Source organism: Sabethes cyaneus, chromosome 1, assembly GCF_943734655.1.
Source record: "Sabethes cyaneus chromosome 1, idSabCyanKW18_F2, whole genome shotgun sequence".
Taxonomy (NCBI): domain Eukaryota; kingdom Metazoa; phylum Arthropoda; class Insecta; order Diptera; family Culicidae; genus Sabethes; species Sabethes cyaneus.
In genome coordinates, this window is record NC_071353.1 from 113,026,260 (window position 1) to 113,047,903 (window position 21,644).

General features: G+C 43.5%; 2 protein-coding genes across 3 annotated transcripts in view; one reads left to right on the plus strand and one right to left on the minus strand.

The window, feature by feature from the left end:
• The window catches only part of LOC128732920 (glutamine-dependent NAD(+) synthetase), a 251,361-nt gene that overhangs the window by 4,839 nt on the left and 224,878 nt on the right, over positions 1 to 21,644 (plus strand). The gene's annotated exons all lie outside the window — the stretch shown is intronic.
• LOC128746115 (uncharacterized) overlaps positions 1 to 21,644 on the minus strand; it is a 48,043-nt gene that overhangs the window by 4,478 nt on the left and 21,921 nt on the right. The window contains exons 3-12 of the mRNA XM_053843164.1: positions 20,932 to 21,084; positions 19,557 to 20,698; positions 14,970 to 15,122; positions 14,604 to 14,904; positions 13,404 to 13,508; positions 13,163 to 13,338; positions 12,935 to 13,097; positions 12,713 to 12,871; positions 12,565 to 12,633; positions 2,336 to 2,468 (exon numbers count right to left, since the gene is read on the minus strand). Of these exons, the coding sequence (XP_053699139.1) occupies positions 2,336 to 2,468; positions 12,565 to 12,633; positions 12,713 to 12,871; positions 12,935 to 13,097; positions 13,163 to 13,338; positions 13,404 to 13,508; positions 14,604 to 14,904; positions 14,970 to 15,122; positions 19,557 to 20,698; positions 20,932 to 21,084 (2,554 nt within the window). The remainder of the gene's footprint in view (positions 1 to 2,335; positions 2,469 to 12,564; positions 12,634 to 12,712; positions 12,872 to 12,934; positions 13,098 to 13,162; positions 13,339 to 13,403; positions 13,509 to 14,603; positions 14,905 to 14,969; positions 15,123 to 19,556; positions 20,699 to 20,931; positions 21,085 to 21,644) is intronic.

Consider the following 21,644-nt stretch of genomic DNA (forward strand, 5'->3'; position numbering starts at 1 on the left):
TGAGATGAGGGGATAGGTGCAGATGTCACGGCACGGTTCTTTGCTTCCAACAGCAGCGCTTCTACTGCCTTACTTACATCATCGTTGTAGATATCTTCAAAAGCAACATGTTTATTTTCTTTCTGGAACAGGGCTTCATCAGATATTAAAGATAGCCATTCACTATGGAATCCACTGTACTCCGTGTATACAGTAGAAAATGTTTTAGATAGCGCATTCAATTGCGCTTAACAATTGGCTGAACTGGTGATGTTAAAGGCGGGTTTGTGGAACACGGTAAAACCGATTACTTTACTGGTACTCGCTACTAGGATGATGACGGTGATTTCACTTCAAGGCACTCTATTTTAGGAACTGCTGATAACAGCATCTGAATCTGAGCGAACAGCTGAATCAAGGAACGTATTATGTCTAACTATAAAGCCAAGATGACAGTCACCACGACACATGCTGGCGTGGTCCCAGTAAGGCAACCTACCCAAATACAGCACCTACGAGCTACTTAGAATATTTGCCTCACAATGTTCGGCATGGTCCGATGCAACGAAATAGACACATGGAATGGAAGCTTGGTAGCTAGAATTGCAGATAGATGAATTTCGCAGATGGCGATAGGTTGTTTCTCGAGTAGCTGGAACCCTGCACACTTGGCATTGTAGCTTTGCAATAAAGCTGTCGCAAAAAAGAGAAGGTTTGGATGATCCGCGGCTGAAAGGCCTAGTTTTACCAGAACGGTGATACTACCAACGAACTGGGAACGAGCCGAGGATATAGGTCCGTTTCGTTAGCATCATCAACGTGCATCATACAACAGCTGTTCGCCACGGGATATCAAGATCGTCATCGGGGATTGGGAGAAAATGTATAGACTGGTGACGGGGTCTCGTAATTTGCACAACGACACGAACGATAACGGCCAACGGTGTAAAAACTTCGTAGCTTCTAGAGACCTGGTCTTCCAAAACACAACACAAAGATATTTACAAAGCCACATGAAAATTACCTAATCAACGTACAATGAGACAACTTTACCACGTTCTCATAGATGAGAAGGAATTAATAGGTGCGCTGTTGGAGAGCGTAAAATATTATCCGTCATCCTAAACGATCCAATAATCCGGCTAATCGGAAAGCGAAAGGTATAAACAAATACAATACATAAACAAATAGGTATAAAACAAAGCAGAAGGGCTAACAAAGATTGGCTAACGAAAGATTAAAGTGGAGAGCCGTAAAGTTGAAAAGTAAAGGCTGAAAGGTGAAAGAGTAAAGAAGAGGATCTTGCCGCATATACTGGTCGTTCAGGTAAAATTAGCCGAATTTAAGCGGAAAACAGCTACGCCCACCAATCATTTTCTAATTCCTCCCATTGTGCTCACAAGACCTCATTTTATTCCCAATAATCGCTATTGAGGATCATCCCGATCCGGTGGTCCGGTCGCTATAATACCGACAGCAGGTGCCCAAACGCATCCACCCAACATCCGGAAGGGAAAGCGGCGTCGGTGTTCGGAGGGTGCGAAGTGTCCAGAGACCAGAGACCACAATGGCAACCCCCCCCCCCCTCGGATTCTCCTGAGTATTAGTTGCGAATTAAAGAGCAGAGACTCGTACGCCCTGTTAACAAAAAAGGCTGCCGCCTCGCCTTAAGCAATCGATAATCTCCTGAACTCTTGTAAAAATTCCATCCCGCATCTTGTGACCTTGTGACGGACCCGTTGTAGAAAATCACTTGACGAATACCAATTGAAGACGAATACATTTGGAGAGGGGCGCTCCACTGTGGTTTGCCTTGAAATAGAATTCCGATAAATTCCGAAAATACAATTTACGAACGTACCGCCTGATGAAGACTTCAAGGCAGCGTATGAATCAGTCAAGCCAATAACGTATATCACCTGTAGCCTGGAATTCATATGGCAGTATGATGCAAATGATACACCCGTGGGAGACTTGGGCGTATTATTTGAGATATTGTTTCATTCGTTGCGGCTTCTGATTTTGATGTAACATTACGTCGCGGTAACTCAAGACCTTGTTATAAAGGATATTGAAAAACCAATTCCGAGTGAAAACTATGTCCCACTGACAGAGGAAGCTATCAGAAGTAAGCGAATAATGTATTTCACCCATCAAATTTATACCTTGAGCAGTTATAAATAAAGTGCTGGTCTCCCAAGCAACAATGTGAGTTTTATTGTACTCTTATGGTGGTCTTCTAGTCCAAGTTTGGTCTAAAATGCCATCATAAGAGTGCAATAAAACCCAAATTATTTATTATTTTATTCCAACGAAGACACTAACGCGATAGTGACAATCTACTCTAAACACTTACCCTCATCCTCGGAGCTGCTCGTGCTAGTGTCCCCTTCGTCGCTAGAATAGTCCGACAGTGGAATATTAAGCGGTTCTTCCGCGCTAGAACCCTCTTTAGACAACCGGGTCAGGATCTTCATACGTAGTTTCTCCTTAGAGGTGAAGGCATGTTTGAAAAGGTACCAACCAGTTCCATAAAAGTATTTTCTTTTTGCTGCAAAGGTGCTTTCGGTGCAACACAACTAAAAACTACGTGCTATCACTACAGGCTTCTAAAGTAACTTTATTTACTATAATATCTATGATAGAGAACCCAAATTTACAGGTAGTAAGAATCTAGGATAATACGATGTAAGTTCGCTTCCGGGTCTGGATATATGGGTTTGGCCCGTTTCACCACCCTCACTGTACGCCGAACGACGCGTTTAGGTGGCGGCTGTTCGCGCCGCAACGCTTCGCGTTCTTCTTTCGAGCGGGGAATAGGAATGGCCCGAAAGTATGCCAACCGCCGCTGAATAGCCTCCTCCGATGGTGGAATCGAATCCGGCTTGGCCAAGTTTAGAATAAAGCGTAAACACTGGCGCACTTTATGCCGATACACACGCTGTTCAGTGATTGATTTTTGTTCAAAGCAAGTGCGACGTGAAATTGTGGTGCGCGGTTTTATGGTTAATAAACAAGGTAAGAAAAGAAGCAAAAGCTAGGATTATTTAAAGAGTTCAACAAATAATCTAGCCTATCCCAAGCTATGACCTAACGTAATTTCAGACAGTAACTTATCGCCAAAACTGACACAAACAATTATACAAATACGTCAATTCACGCTATGACGTCATCAGTGTAGTAAAGTCTCAGTCGGTCCGAAGTTCCGAAGTCGCAGTTTAGGCATCGCTTCCTCTCGATTCCATTTTTATCAGAGCATCAACTCTATGCTCTAACTCACTGTAGACAATCATTTCTAAACAAGACAAACATGGATAATAACAGATAACATACACATCAATCTACGTGAAGATGTCATCAGTGTTGTCTGAGTGTTGTCTCAGTCTAGCCAGCGTAGTTTGTGTTTCCATTGTTTCTCGACGTTGCTTCTCCTTGAGTTGTTCTCGGATAGCAGCTCTACATTCCCTTCGGTGATTTCGCCTTTCCTCCTTGGATCGTGGTACGGGAATTCGAACGAATTCGGCCAGTCGGCGCTGGATGGCGTCCTCGCTCGCTGTCGTCATCGTCGTCGTCATCGTTGTCGGGCTAGGGTTGCACAGGTTCGACAGAAACCAAATGTACTTGCTCACGGTTTGCCGGTAGATACTCTGGTGTTTTGTAGTGACAATGTGAAAGTGAAAGTGTAGTCTGCAGTTTTTGTTTTTTTTGTAGATAGATAACATATGAACTGGGGAATGTAGTTTTTACATGTAATGCAGCTGTTTAGCCAGCTTTTTAGAGGACATTTATGTCAGGTAGTTTGACATTCGTGAAAATTATTGATGTACATTCCACAGGAATAGCATGTTTCGTAGCGGAACACTTTTATTAGCACGAACCATAGTGGAATTAGAGAATAAAGAATGGTCGAATCGTAATGTACTATACTCAGCAAAGTTATAGATAATAGTTTGCCTACCGCTGAATGTTATTTTCCGAAGATCGTACAATCGTACGCCATGAAGACAATCGTCCTAATATATGTTTCCCATAACAGATGAAAGCCCTAATACACATTTGCAAATTTTATTTCGATGTGTTCCTTCGTTTACTGCAAACTCTCTGCAAACCATCATTTTGCACGTGGAACAGATCGTGAATATGTGCATCTAATCACTGACGTCCACGATTGGAAGCCCAGTAGAACTTCCGCCAGTCAAAACGAAACACGATGGGCGGTGTCGGTGGACGTAGGGTCGGTTTTTCGGCCCGCCGTCTTTCGGCTTCCTCGAGCCGTGCCTTCCGAGCGGCTGCTCGCTCCTCGCGTAAAATATCCCGTTCCTCTTCGGTTCGGGGCACCGGGTATCGCAAAAAATCGGCCATCCGTCGGCGCATGGCGGCCAGATTTGGTAGCTCGTACAGATGATCGAAGTTAAGTTGCTCGAATTGCAGCAAATACTTGCCAGCGAGTCGGCGGTACGCGAGCTGGTTGGAGGATGTTTATTAGTGCCCGGTGTTGATTGCGTGTCTACGTGAGTATGTGTGAAAACGTGCTGAGAAATATGGAGCACTACTGTTCATGGCCGTAGCTCACCGCAATAGCTTGCTATTAATTACAGAGGATGGATTCTTAAACACGCTGAAAAAAGGATTTTTATACTACCATCAAAGTAAAAATTAACAGCATAAACATAACCAATATTAACAATCAGGCAACAATGTTCGAGTTTTTAGCAATATCCAGATGAGAACACATAACCTTTCATCGGAATTTTTTCTGAACTGTTTTCGAAGCCGAAAAAGTGCGAAAATCAAGAGTAAAATACTCTTTCTCTCTCTTTGTCGGTCAGAGTTTGAGTTTCTTTCTGAGTATTTTCGGTCGCGTGGGTGTTTTACAGAAACCAGGAATTTTTTTTGGTGCTATTATTTACAAAGAACTAATGTTTGCCTAACTAATTGCAACTACCGTTGTAAAACAATCGCTTGCAAACTAATTCTATTAGGTATTGTTTGTGCCTTGCTGAGACTATTGTTTTCTAACACCTACAACTACCTGAGTAGATCAGCGTAGAAAATGAGAGAAAAAACTGCATCGACGACAGACGATTTTGCGCGTTTCGTATTTTTTTATTATTTTTTGATTCTTTGTTACATATTCGTAATTTGACGATTTCCAGGTAAGGCAAAACGGTTTCGGTTTATGCTCAGTTTTTTTTTAATTTTAGTTAAATGCTATTTAATTTAATTTATATAAGAGGAAACATCACAATGACATTTGTTGGGATTGCATATTTTGCGTTCACAATTGGAAATTTGAACTTAGTGCAGATTGAATCACCACTCACACAGAAGTTTTGATAAAAACAAGTTGCACATAGGTGCTTCTTTGGTTTGTTGATAGAAATTACCCTTGTAAGTAGAGTAGTCTCTTCCATCTTATCCCTTATCTAAACAAAATAATGTGCTAATAAACAAAATCTAATTTCTGTCAAATAGTGTGTAACGATTTGTGGATTACTTGTTATGATCCGTAGGTTAATTACTCTCAAATTAGCTTAAGTAGTGTTAGACGTGTAAGCACACCTTCCTTTAACGTCAAGTGACAGTTGCCGCTCGCCTGAAATTACGCAATAGGACGCCTATAAGTGAAGCTGTCATACAGTCTTCCGTTTTCGACGCGATAGAGGAACATAAAAGTGGAGATCCCAGCAAAAACGTTTTTCGTTTCGTGACTGTGCACTGTGCCAGAAGCCCATCGTCGAGCCTTAAACGGTGGCAGCAGTTTTCGTTAAAAGCAGCATTATACTGAGGGTGCCGTTAGATACCAGCCTGATTTCGTTCTAGCTAGAAAGAAAAGCCGAATCACATAGCACTAGGAAACGAAAACGTGCTAGCAACAGGAGTGAAATACCACCCTATTGTACTTGCCGGATAAAAGAGTTGAATTCTGCTTCGAACAGGTTAGGATATAACGAAGGCCGTCAGACAAAATAAACGGAAGTGTCGTGTACGCATACGGATTCACTGGCCACGCAAGTTACCGGCCAATCTGCTGATCTACAGAACTAGCCGTGAGGGACAAACAGGAAAAGATCCGGCACGGAGAGGTAAAATTTCATGACGCTAAATGAGCACTCACTGATAGCATTCACTCACACAGCAATCACCAAGAGCTGGTGTGATCGACACGTGCGTTCGTTCTGGAAAAATCCGTACCGGAGTTCGACTCTGAGAATAATTTTGAGTTCATTGGCTAAAATCGCGGCGTAGAAACGAGAACGACCAGAAGGATAAAAACCCTTCGAGGAGGTAATACTTCTATGCTCACAGTGGATGCAGGCGGCTAATGTTGGATGACTTTCGTCCAGGGTTTTTGTTTCTCGTCCTCAGATCGCACGTCGGGTTCTTCTGTTCCGGTTCCTGCTTTTCGACTGTGGCCGTGATCAAGATCATCAGTCGGATATTTTCTCAACCAGCACATAACCGACGCAAGGTTGTGTCGAGACAGCGCTGTGCGATATTGATTCGGTGCGGCACTAGACCGGGACGTCATTGGACTTCTCCAGCAGCCGATCGGTGCACAACGACTCGTGCAAGATTTTGGTTTGGCAATGTTGCATGGTGACGACCATTGCATACGTCAGCGAGTTATGCTAAGTGGCGGAGGATAAGAGGTGGAGGAGCGAAGAGCAAGTAAGAATAGTCCATAAGAAAGTGGGAAGAGTGGCATGACGCCGAAGAAGAAAATGTTTGGTGATAGAAAATAGAGTCGAGTTGTTAGGTGACAGGAAAGTTAGAAAATGAAAGGTAGTGATGTGAAAGAAGATGGGAAAAATAAATATGTATGTTCTGGTGTAATTGTGACGCATTTAGTTGACATTTTGGGAAAGTCCATTTTATAGCTTTGCAGATTTGTGATGATGCAGCTATAAGTGTATGCTTTTAAAAAACGGAACCGATTTTAACGATTTTCCATGCAATTACCCTACCGCCTGGTGGTGAATCCACCCATGCATCGTCAATTGTAGCAACCCTGCTGTGAATAGAAAAAATTCGGCAGCGTTATCTATTGAAAACAGTCAAATAATTACGCTCGATGCTTTGTTCGTACTGCAGCTCCACCCATCGAACCGAAAAAGTTGGACATCGTGAGGCACTCCGTCTCCAGCGGATATAGCCCATTCGGTAGTTGAACATCCTTTCCCTGCCGGAGAAATGCGAAGGCATCGAACGAAAGCCTAGTTCCGGCCGCTCTAAGGTGCTGCGCGACCGCGTAAAGTACAACAGAAGCTGAAGATAAAGGTCGAGGGCAAGATAACCTCATCGTTCCGAGCCTTGTTCCGAGGTAAAGAAAAATCTGGGCAAAATGCACATTTTTATACGTAAGCGTCAGTCGAGGCCGTGTCTGAGCAGCAAGCAAACACCCCGACGGAGCGGCTGAAAGTGCTGGTGAAAGACATCTTTCTTATAAAGCGCGACGTCTTGCTCATAGTGGATGACTAGAAGGTCCTTCTATGGCTGACGAGTTGCGAGAAGGGAATGCCCTTACCGCTGTTCTATCGTTCGGGGGTTGCGGTAAACGGGGAAATACACAATACGAAGTGCCTGCGGGAAGTTGCCACTTTCGTTAAGAAATATCACGCCAAGGAGGATGTGGTCTTCTGACTGAACCTGGCCTCGGCCTATTATGTAAAGAAACCACTGGAGGAGACGAACCAACTGAAAATAAACGTTGTATCGAAGATCGTCAACCCTCCCTACATCTACCAGCTGCGACCGATGGAAAATTTCTAGGCAAACCTCGAACGGAGGATCTGTCTCAATAATCTGCTCACCTAGGCTACGAAAAAGTAGAAGAACGTGCCGATAACCATCTTTTCATCGGTCAAGTCTAAGGTTCCGACCAACGACTAAAGGTGCAGGGTCGTCCGGCAGAGTGACGAAGCATTTTTGTAGTAGGCTTAATAAACGTAGTTAGAGAAAAAATTGTTCCGTGTAAGTGTCTTGTTTTTTTTTCGACGCCATCCGAAATTAATCAATTTTTAAATGCATGCTAGACTCAGTTGGATCATTGTCTTGTACTCTAATAACCGGCTGCGTAGTCTGCTGATAAAGAAGGATCAAGTCTTAAAGACGTTCCGTTGAGAATCTCCATGTGCAGGAAGTTCTGTTTCAGAGCTTTCTGCACACGTCAATAACGCGGATGATATTTTTGCATACTATCAAAATGTGCGAGGTTTGAGAATTAAAATAGACGACCTATTCCTTGCATCTAATGACTGCAACAATGATGTAATCATGTTAACTGAAACCGGCTTAGATGGCTGCATCGATTCCCTTCAGCTGTTTGGATCTACCTTTAACGTGTATCGTTGTGATCGTAGCTCGAACAATAGTGACAAAAGTAGTTTTGGTGACGTAGTGATTGCTGTTGCTCAACAGTTTTCTAGTTCGCTGATCATTTTAACAATGCTAGACATGGAAATTGTCTCGATCAAGTCCGTGTTTCTGCTATCATCAAAGGAATAAAGTACAGATGCAGTAAGTAGCAGTGTACATCCCACCTGACAGTAGTAATGTTGTTAAGTTTCGCCCAGCGCTAATAACGTGACATAGGGTTTTGAAACGAATGCATTCTCATTTGCGGTGATTATAACCAATCGCGACTTTCTTGGTTTAATGGAATAAAAACGATACAGTGGCAAAGATTCGAGTCTCGGGGATATACAACTGGAAGTATTGTTTTTCTACTATAATTGGCAGTAGAAATCTAAAAACACGGTGAAGAGTAACGAGTACCGGGACTTCACTGGAATATTTTTTGATTTGAAATAAGATGAGAGAATTGAGACAAGGTAATGGACTATTTTGAATGTTGTTCCATGTTAACTACGATGTTCCTTCTCTTTCTCCTTCTCTAGTAGTTTAGAGGCCAGGTATACGATGGGAATCTCTCCAAGTAGGGCTACTTTTCGCCAGTTTACCAGGCTTCTCAAAAGTCGCTAGTCCCCCTCGTGCTGGTCGAGTAAATTCACGCATTGGGTGCCTCTATATCTAATGTCGGAAGGGTTGTTGTAGAATACGGTCAGCCAGTTAGCTCCGAGGTACGATGATAGCCTAACAAGCCAGTCGTCGTATGTTCGAATCTCGACTGGGCGGTGCCGCTACAGAGTTAATAGGATCTTTGCACTAGCCCCGTAATTTTCCTGTACTCTAATAACTGGCTGCGAAGTCTGTCGATAAAGAAGGGTCAAGTTCTGCAGGACGTTTATACCCATGGCTTTGTTTTTTGGTCCACCTTAACATGCTGACTTTCCCCAGCTGTATGATGGGCGTCTCTCAAAGCAGTGCCAGTTGTTTGAGCTACATTCATCTACCTTCGCTTCTCTTCGCTTACAGTTTGTACTTCGCCAAAGACCTCTCGAATGCGGCAAGAGGACATATGCCCTCCATGAGCTACGTCCTTGATCGGAACGTTTTGCGGATTTCCAGCTTGAATACGTCGTTTAGTCTAGCGTTGTTACTACCGTCGTTGTTGGTGGTGAACAGAGTCTTTAAACAAGTAAACTCATCAGCTGCTTCGGGTTCATCGGCGTTAATAGTCACCATAAAGTGTCCATCAATATTCCGCGGGAGCAACGTTGTACGATCTTCGGGTTTTTGTGCATTTCACGCATTTGGGAGCCCTCTTTATCCGAGCATTCCCTACTAACACAGTTGTTATAAAACAGTTGTGGCAACTGATTCATGATGACTGACAATTTCGGTCGTAAATATGTTTCCTCTACTAAAACGCCATCTTGCCATCGCTGTATCTCTTGAATCTCTGTCATTTGTTTAGTCTTCGACGCATTTATTTTTAGTACAATCTTCTAGACTCTTAGTCTCAACTTAGTGTACACTGTCTCCACCGTCGCAAAGTTTCTGGCAAAGGCATAGGGATTACTTAACCTTCGTGCCTTTTGTTCCGACATCTATTCGTTTATCCTCCCCCCAAAAGCGATATTAAAGCGTATGCAGGACAAGTCATCACCTTGTGTAAACCCTCACTTTGTCTTGAAAGAACTAGTTTCGTTTGAAACCGTGTTCTAGCATTATCTGCCACAGCTCATTTCGTTTGACTGAATTGTACGCCGCCTTAAAGTCTACAAACAGATGATGAGTCTGCAAGATATACTTCCGAAACTTGTCTAGTAATTGACGCAGGGTGAACATCTGATCCGTCGTGGAGCGACTTTCACGAAAACCAGCTTGATATTCGTCGACGAAGGACTCCGTCAATGGTCTTAATTTACAGACCAGGATACGGGAGAACACCTTATAGCCACAATTGAGCAATGTAATGCTTCGATAGCTTTTACAATCGAGTCGATGTCCTTTTTTAAAAATAGCGTATATTTACCCACTGAATCCTCTTGACAGTGCAAAAGTCCCTTCTACAGTTAAGCGTACTGGTCAGAGAAACGAAGGAGTTCTCGCAAGTGACGGCTATAGTATGGGATAGTGCTGGCAGCAAGGAATAAGTGGGTAATGTAGATCAAGCTTTGAAGGAAGGGCAAACCCTAATGCAAACCCAAGCACGCATAAAATTTAATAAGCATATCGCTCACTCAATAGCGATGAAAGCAAAAAGAAATGCAGTGCAGGTCATACAGAAAAACACCGGGACGATATCACAATAGATAAACTATACTGGTCGCAGTAATGAATCCACACACGGGAAAAAACAGCGCAAATGAGGCCATCCTACCAGTCTTCCGGTACTTGTTCTTCCTCCCAGATTCTATCAATGATTTGGTGAATTGCTTCGTACAGCCTCTCGCTCTTCGCTTTAAGAAGTTCAGGTGGGACTGTCGTCCTTCCCATTAGCCTTACCGTTTTGCAGCTCATTTTCTTCTTAACCTCCTTCTGTGATGATGGTTACACAGCTTGGCTATCGCGCATAATTCTTATAGTACTCCTGTTGATCTCCGTGTTAACCTCGCGGTTTAACAGTGTCTGGAAGTGCTTCACTCACCTGGTTCCTATCGCCGTTTTGTCATTAAGCAAGTTGCTAGCACTATCATTGCACTCGTCGTTTTGTTCCGGCACCTCACCGTTTTGTGGAAACTCCTCTGCGCTTGCGTTTTTGTGCTTTTTGTGCTCGCATTTTTTTGGACGGTGTGTTTTTTTTCTGCAGCTTTGGTCTCACTATTCCTTTCTCTGTTCTGACGTGTAGCTGCAGTAAGCATACGACTCCTAGGCTGGTTCTTCTCATCTATTACTCTCCGGCATTTGGCATCGAACCAGCTCTTGTTTTCCACGTGTCGTAGCTACAATCTCTCTCGCAGTTGTTTCAATGGCTCCATGACGGTTCCTCCAAAACTCACTTATATCTTCTTCCCTTTCTTACTGCTGATCTGTGATTCGATGATCAAGCTTTCTAGCGTATTCCGTTGCCACGCCTCTGATGTCAACCGCTGGATGTTGAAACGTAGCGTGCTTTCAATGCGAGCCTTTGCCGCGACATCTTGCGCGAATCTTATACCGTTTTTGTTTTTTAACCTGGATTAGTTCCAACTTGACCACTGAATAAACATACATTTTCGGGTTGCCCGTGTATTGCTTACAGCGGGGTTGAAACTGTGAAAAAACCCAGAGCGATCCCGACGTCTAAAAAGTTCAACCCAGAGCGAAACTAAGTTCAACCTGAGTGAAAAAACAAACGTTTTGACAGCCGTTCGATTGGAACTAGGGCGAACCTAGGTTGGATCGAAGCAAAAACAAAAATGCTATTATACACGACGATATAGTGATCAGAGTCGATAGTTGGTCCTCGAAAAGACCGTACATCGATGACATCCGTCTTCCAATGACAGAACGAAAGAATTCCGCCCTCCCGTTCTGCTCATTTGCATCTCCGATGATGTCATCTCATCCCATCATTGCGTTTTGGGCTCTCTCCATAGATTCTGACCTGTCGTTGAGCTCGTCCTCAGTAGCATGTTGGGCAATGCTGCCAGAAAACCAGAAAAGTTTGAGGAGGTGTATGATCTAGCGGAAAACCCTGCCTTTGAAACCTTAGAACATTTTGAACAATTTTTCCGAGGCTCAAGTGTCGCAGACCAAGAAATACAGCAGCACGTGACGCCCGCAAAAGACGCCTCCACAAATAAGCGGCGCGTGATTTTCCATATCTTTTATAATAAAAAGCTCCGTTGAGCACGCGATCGTTGACAGACTTCTAATAAGAAGAAGAAGTATCGAGTGGGCGAAAGTGTACTCTTTCATTATTTCCAATTACGCAATCCACAACACAACTCCATTGTGAAAGATCTCTACTCTTTTAATTTATATCATTTTAATCAATAAACTTGCCAAAAAACCGTCAAATATTTTAGAAAACGACGAGACCCAAAATATTAGGTTGAATTCAAATCGATGAATTAGCAACCACATTTTGAACGGTATAAAAACCGTAAAAAACAACCAAAATGAAGTAAAACCAAAGTATCGCTAGCTTTCATTAATCCACCACCAAGCCTGCTGCTGGGCTTTGCGTCGCGCTTTGCGCAGTTTTTTCTCCTTCCTACGCAATCTTCGCAAGCGTTTAAGATGAAAATTTACTTTAATCGGATTATCGTCATAGTAGTCCATCAGCGTTTCACAGTACGCCCGACCGATGTGCTCGTAGTCCTGCCGGGAAGAAAGAAAAAAAGCCGTTAAAAGCAACTGTTTACATCGCACAGGATGACTCGCGGTGCCGCCGACTTACCGCCGTGGAAAAATGCGTCCCGGCTCGACCGCCCATCGTGCTTCCACCGAAGGAAGCCTCCAGGGTGTAGCTGTTGGTGACGCCCAGGACCCACACCACGATTCGGCCGGTGCCTTCCTTGTTTTTCTGCACCTTGAATTTGCAGTTCTCGAACGAAAACTGCCATGAAAATGAAACGGTTAGGATTCACTCGAAATCGGAGCATTCGAATTTCGATCGAACCTTATCGGCCACATTCTTATGCAACATCAGCGGGAAGACCTGCTCCAGCAGGCGCCGGTCCGGATGTCGCTTCAGATTTTCGCAGCCATAGATGAACACATTGTGCTTGCGTGAATGGGCGTGCATGTCGCAGTACATTGCCACGCCGCAGTCCTCCATCAGTCTGTTGAAATATTAATAATAATTGTAGTTATTGTAGACACATCTGTATTTTTTTGAATCACTTACCTTCTAATCATTGCTTTCGTGTTCCAGATCGACGGATATGTCTCCCGGATTACGGTCCGGTACTGTCGGTTGAGATCACGACCGGTTAGGGAGCTACGGGTGTTCCCCACGATAACCCCATCCGGATTGAGCATAGGCACAAGCTTAAAAATAAACTTGTGGCGAAGTTTCTTCGCCTGGAGATTGAGGTTAGATCCGGTTAGAACTGGATTGTTCGAGGAAAGCTGTCAAAGCTACTCACCACATATGAATCACCGGTGATAAAGTCCATGAGACCCTTCATCATCCACGAGGAAGGACTCTCGCCAGGATGAACACGTGCGGTGATAATAACCGCCTTCTTTTTCTGCAAATAGAAAACAGTAGTGTCACGACAAGCGATGTTGTAGTAGAATGACGTCTGGTCACACGAGACAGCACCTGCCGCCACGCGTCTAGAAATAGGTTATGCCCGTCGAAAAGAAAAAAACTAAACCAAATCGATTAGATCATTGCAATTGCAGCTGATCAATTATAGCTTTTTTAGCTAGGGTTAACCTTTCAATTAGTTTTGTTCTGCCTATTGAATCTAATAGTTTAATGAGCAATTTTTGGTCTTGGACTTTTGCCACAAGAATCATTCTACAAAATGCCTGTCACACGGTAATCAGCAAGAATGCGGTAAATTGGCACGCGAACCGAACCGTGACTGATTTCACTGTCACACAGGTCGCATTGTTGTCGATCTACTACAAGTCGCTTGTGTCATCATCTTGCGCGATCAACCCGCAGACTACAATTTGACGTCATTAAACGGTGCACCGTTTTCACTGTCGCCCCGGCGGTGATGATGTTCCCAGACAACAGACTCATCACCGCAATGAATTCCGGGTTTTTTGACATCTCCGCTTCTCAGTTGAGTGACTGGCGGACTGACTGACTGACTGGGCGGCGCGGCGTTAACATCATCGTTTACCATAGTTTACAGCGTGCGCATCCCACAATTTACTATGCCAAAAACAAACATTTGAATTTTCCCCAGCAAAGACAGCTGCTTTCGATGTATCTCCGTTTGATGAACGAGAGCATGGAATCTTGTACTACTTATTTTATTCCATTCAACCAAGCGAAATGCGAATAAGTAACAGCTGCACGAGGAGGAGGATTTATACTTCTGACTAATTATAATTTTTGCCTTCTAATGGGACCTCGTAAAAATTTGTCCCACCCCACTGTCGCGAATGCTAGTTTTCCTTTCTGGAAGAGTTAAATTCGCTGCTGTCCATGTCCGTTCAAGTGGAATTTTATAAGTCGTGTACGATTTTATTTGCCAATGTCGTTTTTAAGTTTGCACTTGGATTCAAATAAATTGAATTAATGATGGTTTTGTTTCTCTTTCTTCTCAGGTGAGGTTCCGAATTTTTAAAGATGGCTAGATTACCTAGAGAATTTCAGCACTAACCTTTTGATTGTCATCTTCGTGCGTCGAAGGCGCCGTTACGGTCAGGTAGTACACGTTGTTGCCGGCCAGCGAACGGCACAGCAACCGCAACTTACAGAACTTGGACTTGACCGGATTCCGCTGGATGCACATCAGGTAGTCCTGCAGATCGGAATAAGTGTACGGGTAGCTGTGCGCAAAATAAACCGTATCGTCATCGAATCGGAACTCGATGTTGAACGATAGCGTGAACGAACTATTTCCCATATAGTCGTCATCGTCGTCGTCGGCTGGCCGGTGATGGTAGCTGCCGTGGTTGTAACTGTCAGCAAAAAAAAACAATTGATTATTTAAATTTTCCAAATATTTCCACACATTGTGACCCACCCGTTATCACTATCATTACGAAAATAGGAAATATTTTCCCCGCAACGTTGCCATCCTACATGGTTGTACTCGGCATCTAACGTGGAGTACATGAGCGGACGCATTCCCTCCTTGTACAAGCTGTCCGGTTTGGTGAGGTTAATGATTGAAAACCTGTAGAAAAGATTAAGCATTAATGAGAAGGACCCTGAAACGCAGGCAAAACAAAACTTCCGTTGTCGAATGGTTAGTTTCGAGTTTGAACATAAAAAAATCATCAAAATAACTTCAGCACGAAATTTTGCTCATACTTGTCCAGCCCAACGAATGATGAATGGCTTTCGTATTCTGGCTTTTTTGGTGCTCTTCGCAATTCACATCGGCGAACATAATTACCGGTCCGCAGGCAATCGACTCAGAAAAAACCTTTCACACTGATACCATCGCATAAAATAAATGCAAACAAAAAATGAGTAGAAAAAATGTGCAGATCAAACTAATTACGATTTCGTGTTCATTCCACTAGGTACCTATGCAAATGTATAAAAAGCGAGCATCTGCTGTAGCGCAGTTATTCAGTGAGAAAAAAATCTCATATTTTTTAGTATTTTAATCATATACCTATTTATTATTTGACCACACTTCAGAACAAAAAAGAATTATGACCGAAACCGTTAGGTCGTCAAAAGCAAAATATATGCATTCATAACTGATAACAGCGCAGCGTAATAATGCAGGCAGCTACCGCGGAGCGGAGTAAATTCAACGGTGTTTAACAGTGCTGCACCTATTTTATAGAATTTTTTCTTTCTACAAAAATTGCACTCGCAAAAGGAAAGAAAGGTCCTCCGAGAAATGCGTGAATCAACCCGGTTGTTTGCATAAATATTTTGCCAACCAGTGAGCCAACCAGCCAGCCAGTCAGCGAGCACCGCCGACCGAGTGGATGTTTCTCGGCCTCCTGCTGATTTAATCAACTCGCTCGCTTGTAGAAAAAAAAAACTCCCACAGTCTCCCCCGAGGATCAGCACTACCAACACTGCCGCCGCCGCCGCATTCGGTTTGCTCGGTTGATAGATGGGCCCGCGCGGCCCTTCTGATCTGTTGAAGCCGGTGTATAAATTATTCCTGATATAGAAGCTGTCGTGAGCAGTGAGACCGAATGCGAAACGGAGAAGGTCTATAATTTGTGTGGTGGCTACGTACATGCATGCATGCATCGGCCATATCCGAGCGGGGCCAGTGAATTGGGACGACCGTCTCCTATTGACGGTAACGGTGGCTGTGAATATAACTCATCGGATATTCTAACCAGCAGCGGTAATCATGTTGATGTATTATATTCTTCAGTGTCATTTTCATGCCAGCGTGTTTTGGTAGATTGTGAAGGTCTAGAAATTTTTTGTAACCAAATTTCAGTTACAGCCAAATTGTTAATGAATAGTTTATTGTTAAAATTTTGCGCATGGTTCCTTCGAATATCTTATTCTACTTCATCATCGAGTTGAGAAAACAGTGCCAAAATTCAGTCAAAGTGATCGAACCATCTCTGCCCAGAGTAAATTATGTTTACCGCCTTTAGATAAGTAAGTTTTCTTTATAAATGATTTTTTTCAGCGTGCGCATTTAAACCCTCTCTGTCCCAGGGGTGTTTCGGTGGTTTACAGTTTTTGATCATGTAAAAAAGCTATTAATTAGCAATTCGTCAAACGCAATTATACAGCTTGTAAAACAATGTTTTTACTACGTTATGAAATCAAAATATCCATATTTGAATGCCTCAAAAATTTTATCGGCCAATTTTAGTATCGGAAGTCATGGAGCACCTGTGCTACCATGGGACAGAGAGGGTTAAGGGTTAATATGATGGATGAGGAGAGGAGATTCAATAAAGCAATCTATACCTATAAAAATGGATTTCTGTCTGTCTGTCTGTCCGTATGTTTCTTATAGAATCGAAAACTACTGAACTGATCTGCGAGAAAATTTGCATGTAGGGGTTTTTGGGGCCAGGGAAGGTTCTTATGATGGTTAGAGACCACTCCCCCCACTAAGAAGGGGGGCTCCCATACAAATCTATTCCAATAAAAATGGATTTCTGTCTGTCTGTCCCTATGTTCCTTATAAAATCGAAAACTACTGAACCGATCGGCGTGAAAATTTGCATGTAGGGGTTTTTGGGGCCAGGGAAGGTTCTTATGATGGTTAGAGACCACTCCCCTTACTAAGAAGGGGGGCTCCCATACAAATGAAACATAAATTTCTGCATAACTCGACAACTAAACAAAATTTGACATGTGGGTGTTTTTGGAGACAAGAATTTTTTCTATGGTGAATTGAGACCCCTTCCCTCTTTAGAAAGGGAATTATGACCCCTCTTCCCTTTAAGAGGGGGGATTCCATACAAATGAAATGCAAATTTCCTCATAACTCCAGAACTAATCAAGCAAATGGAACCAAATTGGGCATGTGAAGGTTTTTGGAGGCAAGATTTTTTTCTATGGTGAATTAGGACCCCTCCGCACTTTAGGAGGGGGCTCCTATACAAATGAAATACAAATTTTCTCATAACTCGAGAACTAATTAATCAAATGGAACCATAATTGGCATGTGGGTGTCTTTTAAGACAATTTTTTTCTATGGTAAATTGAGACCCCTTCCCTCTTTAGGAGGGGAATTATGATTTCTCTCCCTTTTAAGAGCGGGGGCTTTCATACAAATGAAAGACAAATTTCCTCATAACTAGAGAACTAATCAAGCAATTGGAAGCAAATTTAGCATGTGGGGAATTTTGGAGGCAGGGATTTTTTATGATGGTTTGAGACCCATCACTCCTGTGGTAGGGGGATAAGGACTCTCATACAAATAAAACAGAAATTTTTGCGTAACTCAAAAACTAATCGAACTCGAAAAATTTTAGACTCTTTTATAAACCATTAGTCAATAACAAGACCACCAAAAACTATCAATAGTAACATTAGATAATTCAGCGCGAGACGGCCACAGGCCGCGTGTGTTGCCGGCGACCTACCGTCGGAAGCGCCGGCCGCTGCGGGGGGCAGCCCCCCGTAGAGATGACCTCTATCTTCTTTATTTCTTTATAAGATCTACTGACCTCTATTACTTTCCTTCAATTGGGTCACCCCTGCGAAATAGTACTTTCTCCAAGATTTTCCGTGAAATGGTACATCCAGCGTAAGGTTTTTCGCGAAAAATGGTATTCTGCGAAACTCTGTATTCCGCGTTATGGTCAACCGAGAATTGGTGTTCCGCAAAATGGTATTCGGCGAAATGGTTTGTAATGATGGCGAATATTTAAATGCTATCCGCTTTATTTTATCTGGCAAAGCAATGGGGGGAGTTGTTTTCTACTTTACTGTGAGGAAAATTTGTATATTAAAACACCCATGAGCTCCCTAGAAACTTGGAAAACTCGAGATTATGACAAAGGTCATCCGAGATTTACGATTTATGTACAACACAGTTTAGTTTGTGGCAATACGAAGTTTGTCGGGTCAGCTAGTTAAAAATAAAAAGTGATAATTCACGTACAAAAAAAGATAAACGTGTGTTGCGATTTTAAAATTGAACGAATCATCGAACGTAGAAACACAGTTGTAATAAATTATTCGTAAAAATGTGCAGCACTTTAAGGTGTAGACATTTTTACTTGGCAAACAACAGCAAAGTATTAATTACCTGACACTAGACTTACAGTAAAAACTTTTAATTCGTTTACAATCAGCGGACATTCGCTGGTATTCATAGATTACAACCCATTCACCTCTCAAGCGACGGTGGGGGGCTTCGATCAATAATGGAGCAACACTTTATCAACAAAATAAGCATCAAACACATAAGCTGCATTAAGCTCCGCTAGACAACAAAGTAAATCTTCTGCAAAACAAATACGCCAGTCTCGTGGAACAAACTTGTACTTTTACGAAACTGCCCACGTGGGCAATAAAACTTTCCTCCCATCGCTACCTAATCTCTGTACGTCGATATCCTGCAATTTTCGTAAACAAACTTGAACATGAATCCACCCTCAACAAAAATCCGAATCGTGAACCGCATTGATTGATGTCGACGATCATTCGAAAGGGAAAGTTTGTGAGTTTCTCCTTCTTTCCTTCGATTCGCCTCCACCGAATCCGAAGTGAGTGGCCAACAAGCAACAAGTGGTGGTTGGAAGCACAGTCAAAATATTTATAAATTCATCAAAGAGTTGTTCAACCAAGGAGAGTCGGCCTCCGGCCCGGACAGGTCAGTTCTAGCGAGCGAACCGAAATGGTGTCATCCGGTCTATATATGTACCTTCATACAAATCAAAAACGCACACCCACACAAATACACAGACTAAAAGCTGGACAAACGCATTCCCCGTGTTGAAAGGAAAATAAACCGTGCGTTGTTGCCGCCACCGAGTGAGGGTTATTTTTAGAATGGGAGAAAAGCAAAAAGTTGCACTAGTTTTCTCGAAATCGTGTTTTCACCGATTTCGGTTGTTCGCTGGGATTGACCGATTAATAATAAATGTAGTCCTATTTTATTACCCGTACCCCGGGTATTGCAAACAACAGTTAGCAAACGGGGCAAACCACTCACCTGTAAATCACCTTGGCCTTGGTGTTCTTCACTCGGAAGTAGAACCACTGCGTGTGCCGATTGGTGTACATATCCGGCCGCAGGTACAGCTCGTAGTAAGTTGGCGTTATCTTAATGGCCCGACCGAGATTACCGCTCTCGAAGCGGGACTCGAAGATCAGATCGTCCGGTTCGAACGCATTGGGATGCGCCGTTGGTTGCGCCTTGGAACCACCGACCGTCGAGCGGCTAAACTGCGGAACAGGAGGAACGGTAGGAGTCGGTGAGCTATCGGTGGAAGACGAGAAAGTGTGCTTGTTGTTGTTTTCGTCAACGTCGTCGGTGCCGTCTCGAGTGTGCTGTGTGATTGCGGGGTTGAGAAGGAGTGCCGGTTCGTCGATCCCGTCATGTTTGCTCTGCTCGCCTTCCGAGTCATTGTCGGATTCCGGCTCACTAGCATAGAAGCTGTGGCTGCTATTGCAACTGCGAATCCCAGCGTGGTTTGTTTCTGCACTACACTCATCACTACTTGCTGCGTACGGCTGTGGTTCTTCAGCGAGAATCGGACTTGCCGATGAACACAGATCTTCATTCTCGTTCAAAGTTTCTGTGTCACGTTGCAACTGTTCTAAAGCCAGCTTCTCCAGTTGTTCTCGCGTAAAAATTTCGGACTCATCATTGATTTCTTCGTATGCCATTGCAGCGCCATACTCGCTGGCATCGTATCGCAACATATTCTGGTCAATGCTGCTATTGCTTGTTTCACTACTACGGGAATCTTCATCGTCACTGTCATTATGGAAGCCGTAGCAACGCCACCGTAAATCGTCTAAATCAAAATCTGGACTTGTATACGAGCGGTCCGAGGAGTGACCCTGTACGGATGGGAAAGTGTTACTTGCGTCCGAATCGCTCTGGCTATCTTGATCAGTAATTAGAGCGATTTCTTCGGTTATATCTTGATTACAATCATCATCATAATCGGCATCGGTAGTGGAGCAATACTCAGCGGGTTCATCTTGAAACAGATATTGAACGCACTCCAAAGCTAGCTCTTGCAGCAGGTGGTAGTCGTTAGTGGCAGAACAGTGATAAAATTCGTCAGGAGTTTGAGGTAGCAGGGATAGCAGAGGCGGCGACGAGCTGAGTGAACTGGGAGGGGTCTTTGGTGAGTGTGTCGATTAGTAGAGAGTGAGAGAGAGAGACGGGTTGTGTAGCAAAAGAAAGTTTCCGTTTTAGAGAATCCGCACTCCGGAAATGGTTCGGATTAGTATTTTCACGCAAAAGCATTAGAAAGGCACAACGCACAAACGAGACGAGACAGGTTTTGACGGAAAAAGGACACGCGGGAAATTTATCCGGTAGTGCTGACGAGTACAAGCAAGAGCGTACTTACATAGTGAACGGCACTTGTTGGATTGTAGTTGAATAGGATCACTCCGTTTTCTTCGCCGACGGGCCGGGGCTGAAGTTCCTTCCCCGTAGGTTGATAGTACGGTTCCGGTGATTCGGGAGCATAGTTGATGTGGTAGATACGTTCCTCCAAAACCTGCGGATGAGTTAAAAAGTGATAGATGAGAAATTGGACTAAGATTGGACTAATAATGTTATCTTAATATTTTTTTGAAACGATGGTTCTACAATTGATGAAGGGACGTTAGGGGAAAATAATGAAATTTTTTTGGAGTGGAGGGGAAAGAGCGGGAATGTGACGGGGGGTCATTGGTAGCTATGCTTAACAAGTAGCCGTTGTGACTCCTACCTTTTGTCCATTGCTGGAAGGTACATGGGTCGAACCAAGCTATAACTTAAGATTATAACCGAATTTGAACCCACAACACCCGCCAGGGCATGTGGCTCGCTAGTACCCGTGTACCTTTGAACCGCAGAGGCGCTGGACAAAAGGAAACTGCAAAACCCCCTTATTAAGGTAGCGACGTATCTGGGTGGGCTATTTTTAGACACAAATTGTGCCTCTTCCTCCGTCTACTGTAGAAACCACCGACCGAGAAGTTTAATCTAACTTGTTTTTACTATCAGGACGACGACACTATGCAGGCCCTTACGACTTGCAAGGTACTGCGCCTGACGCTGTTGTCTGTCAGCGTG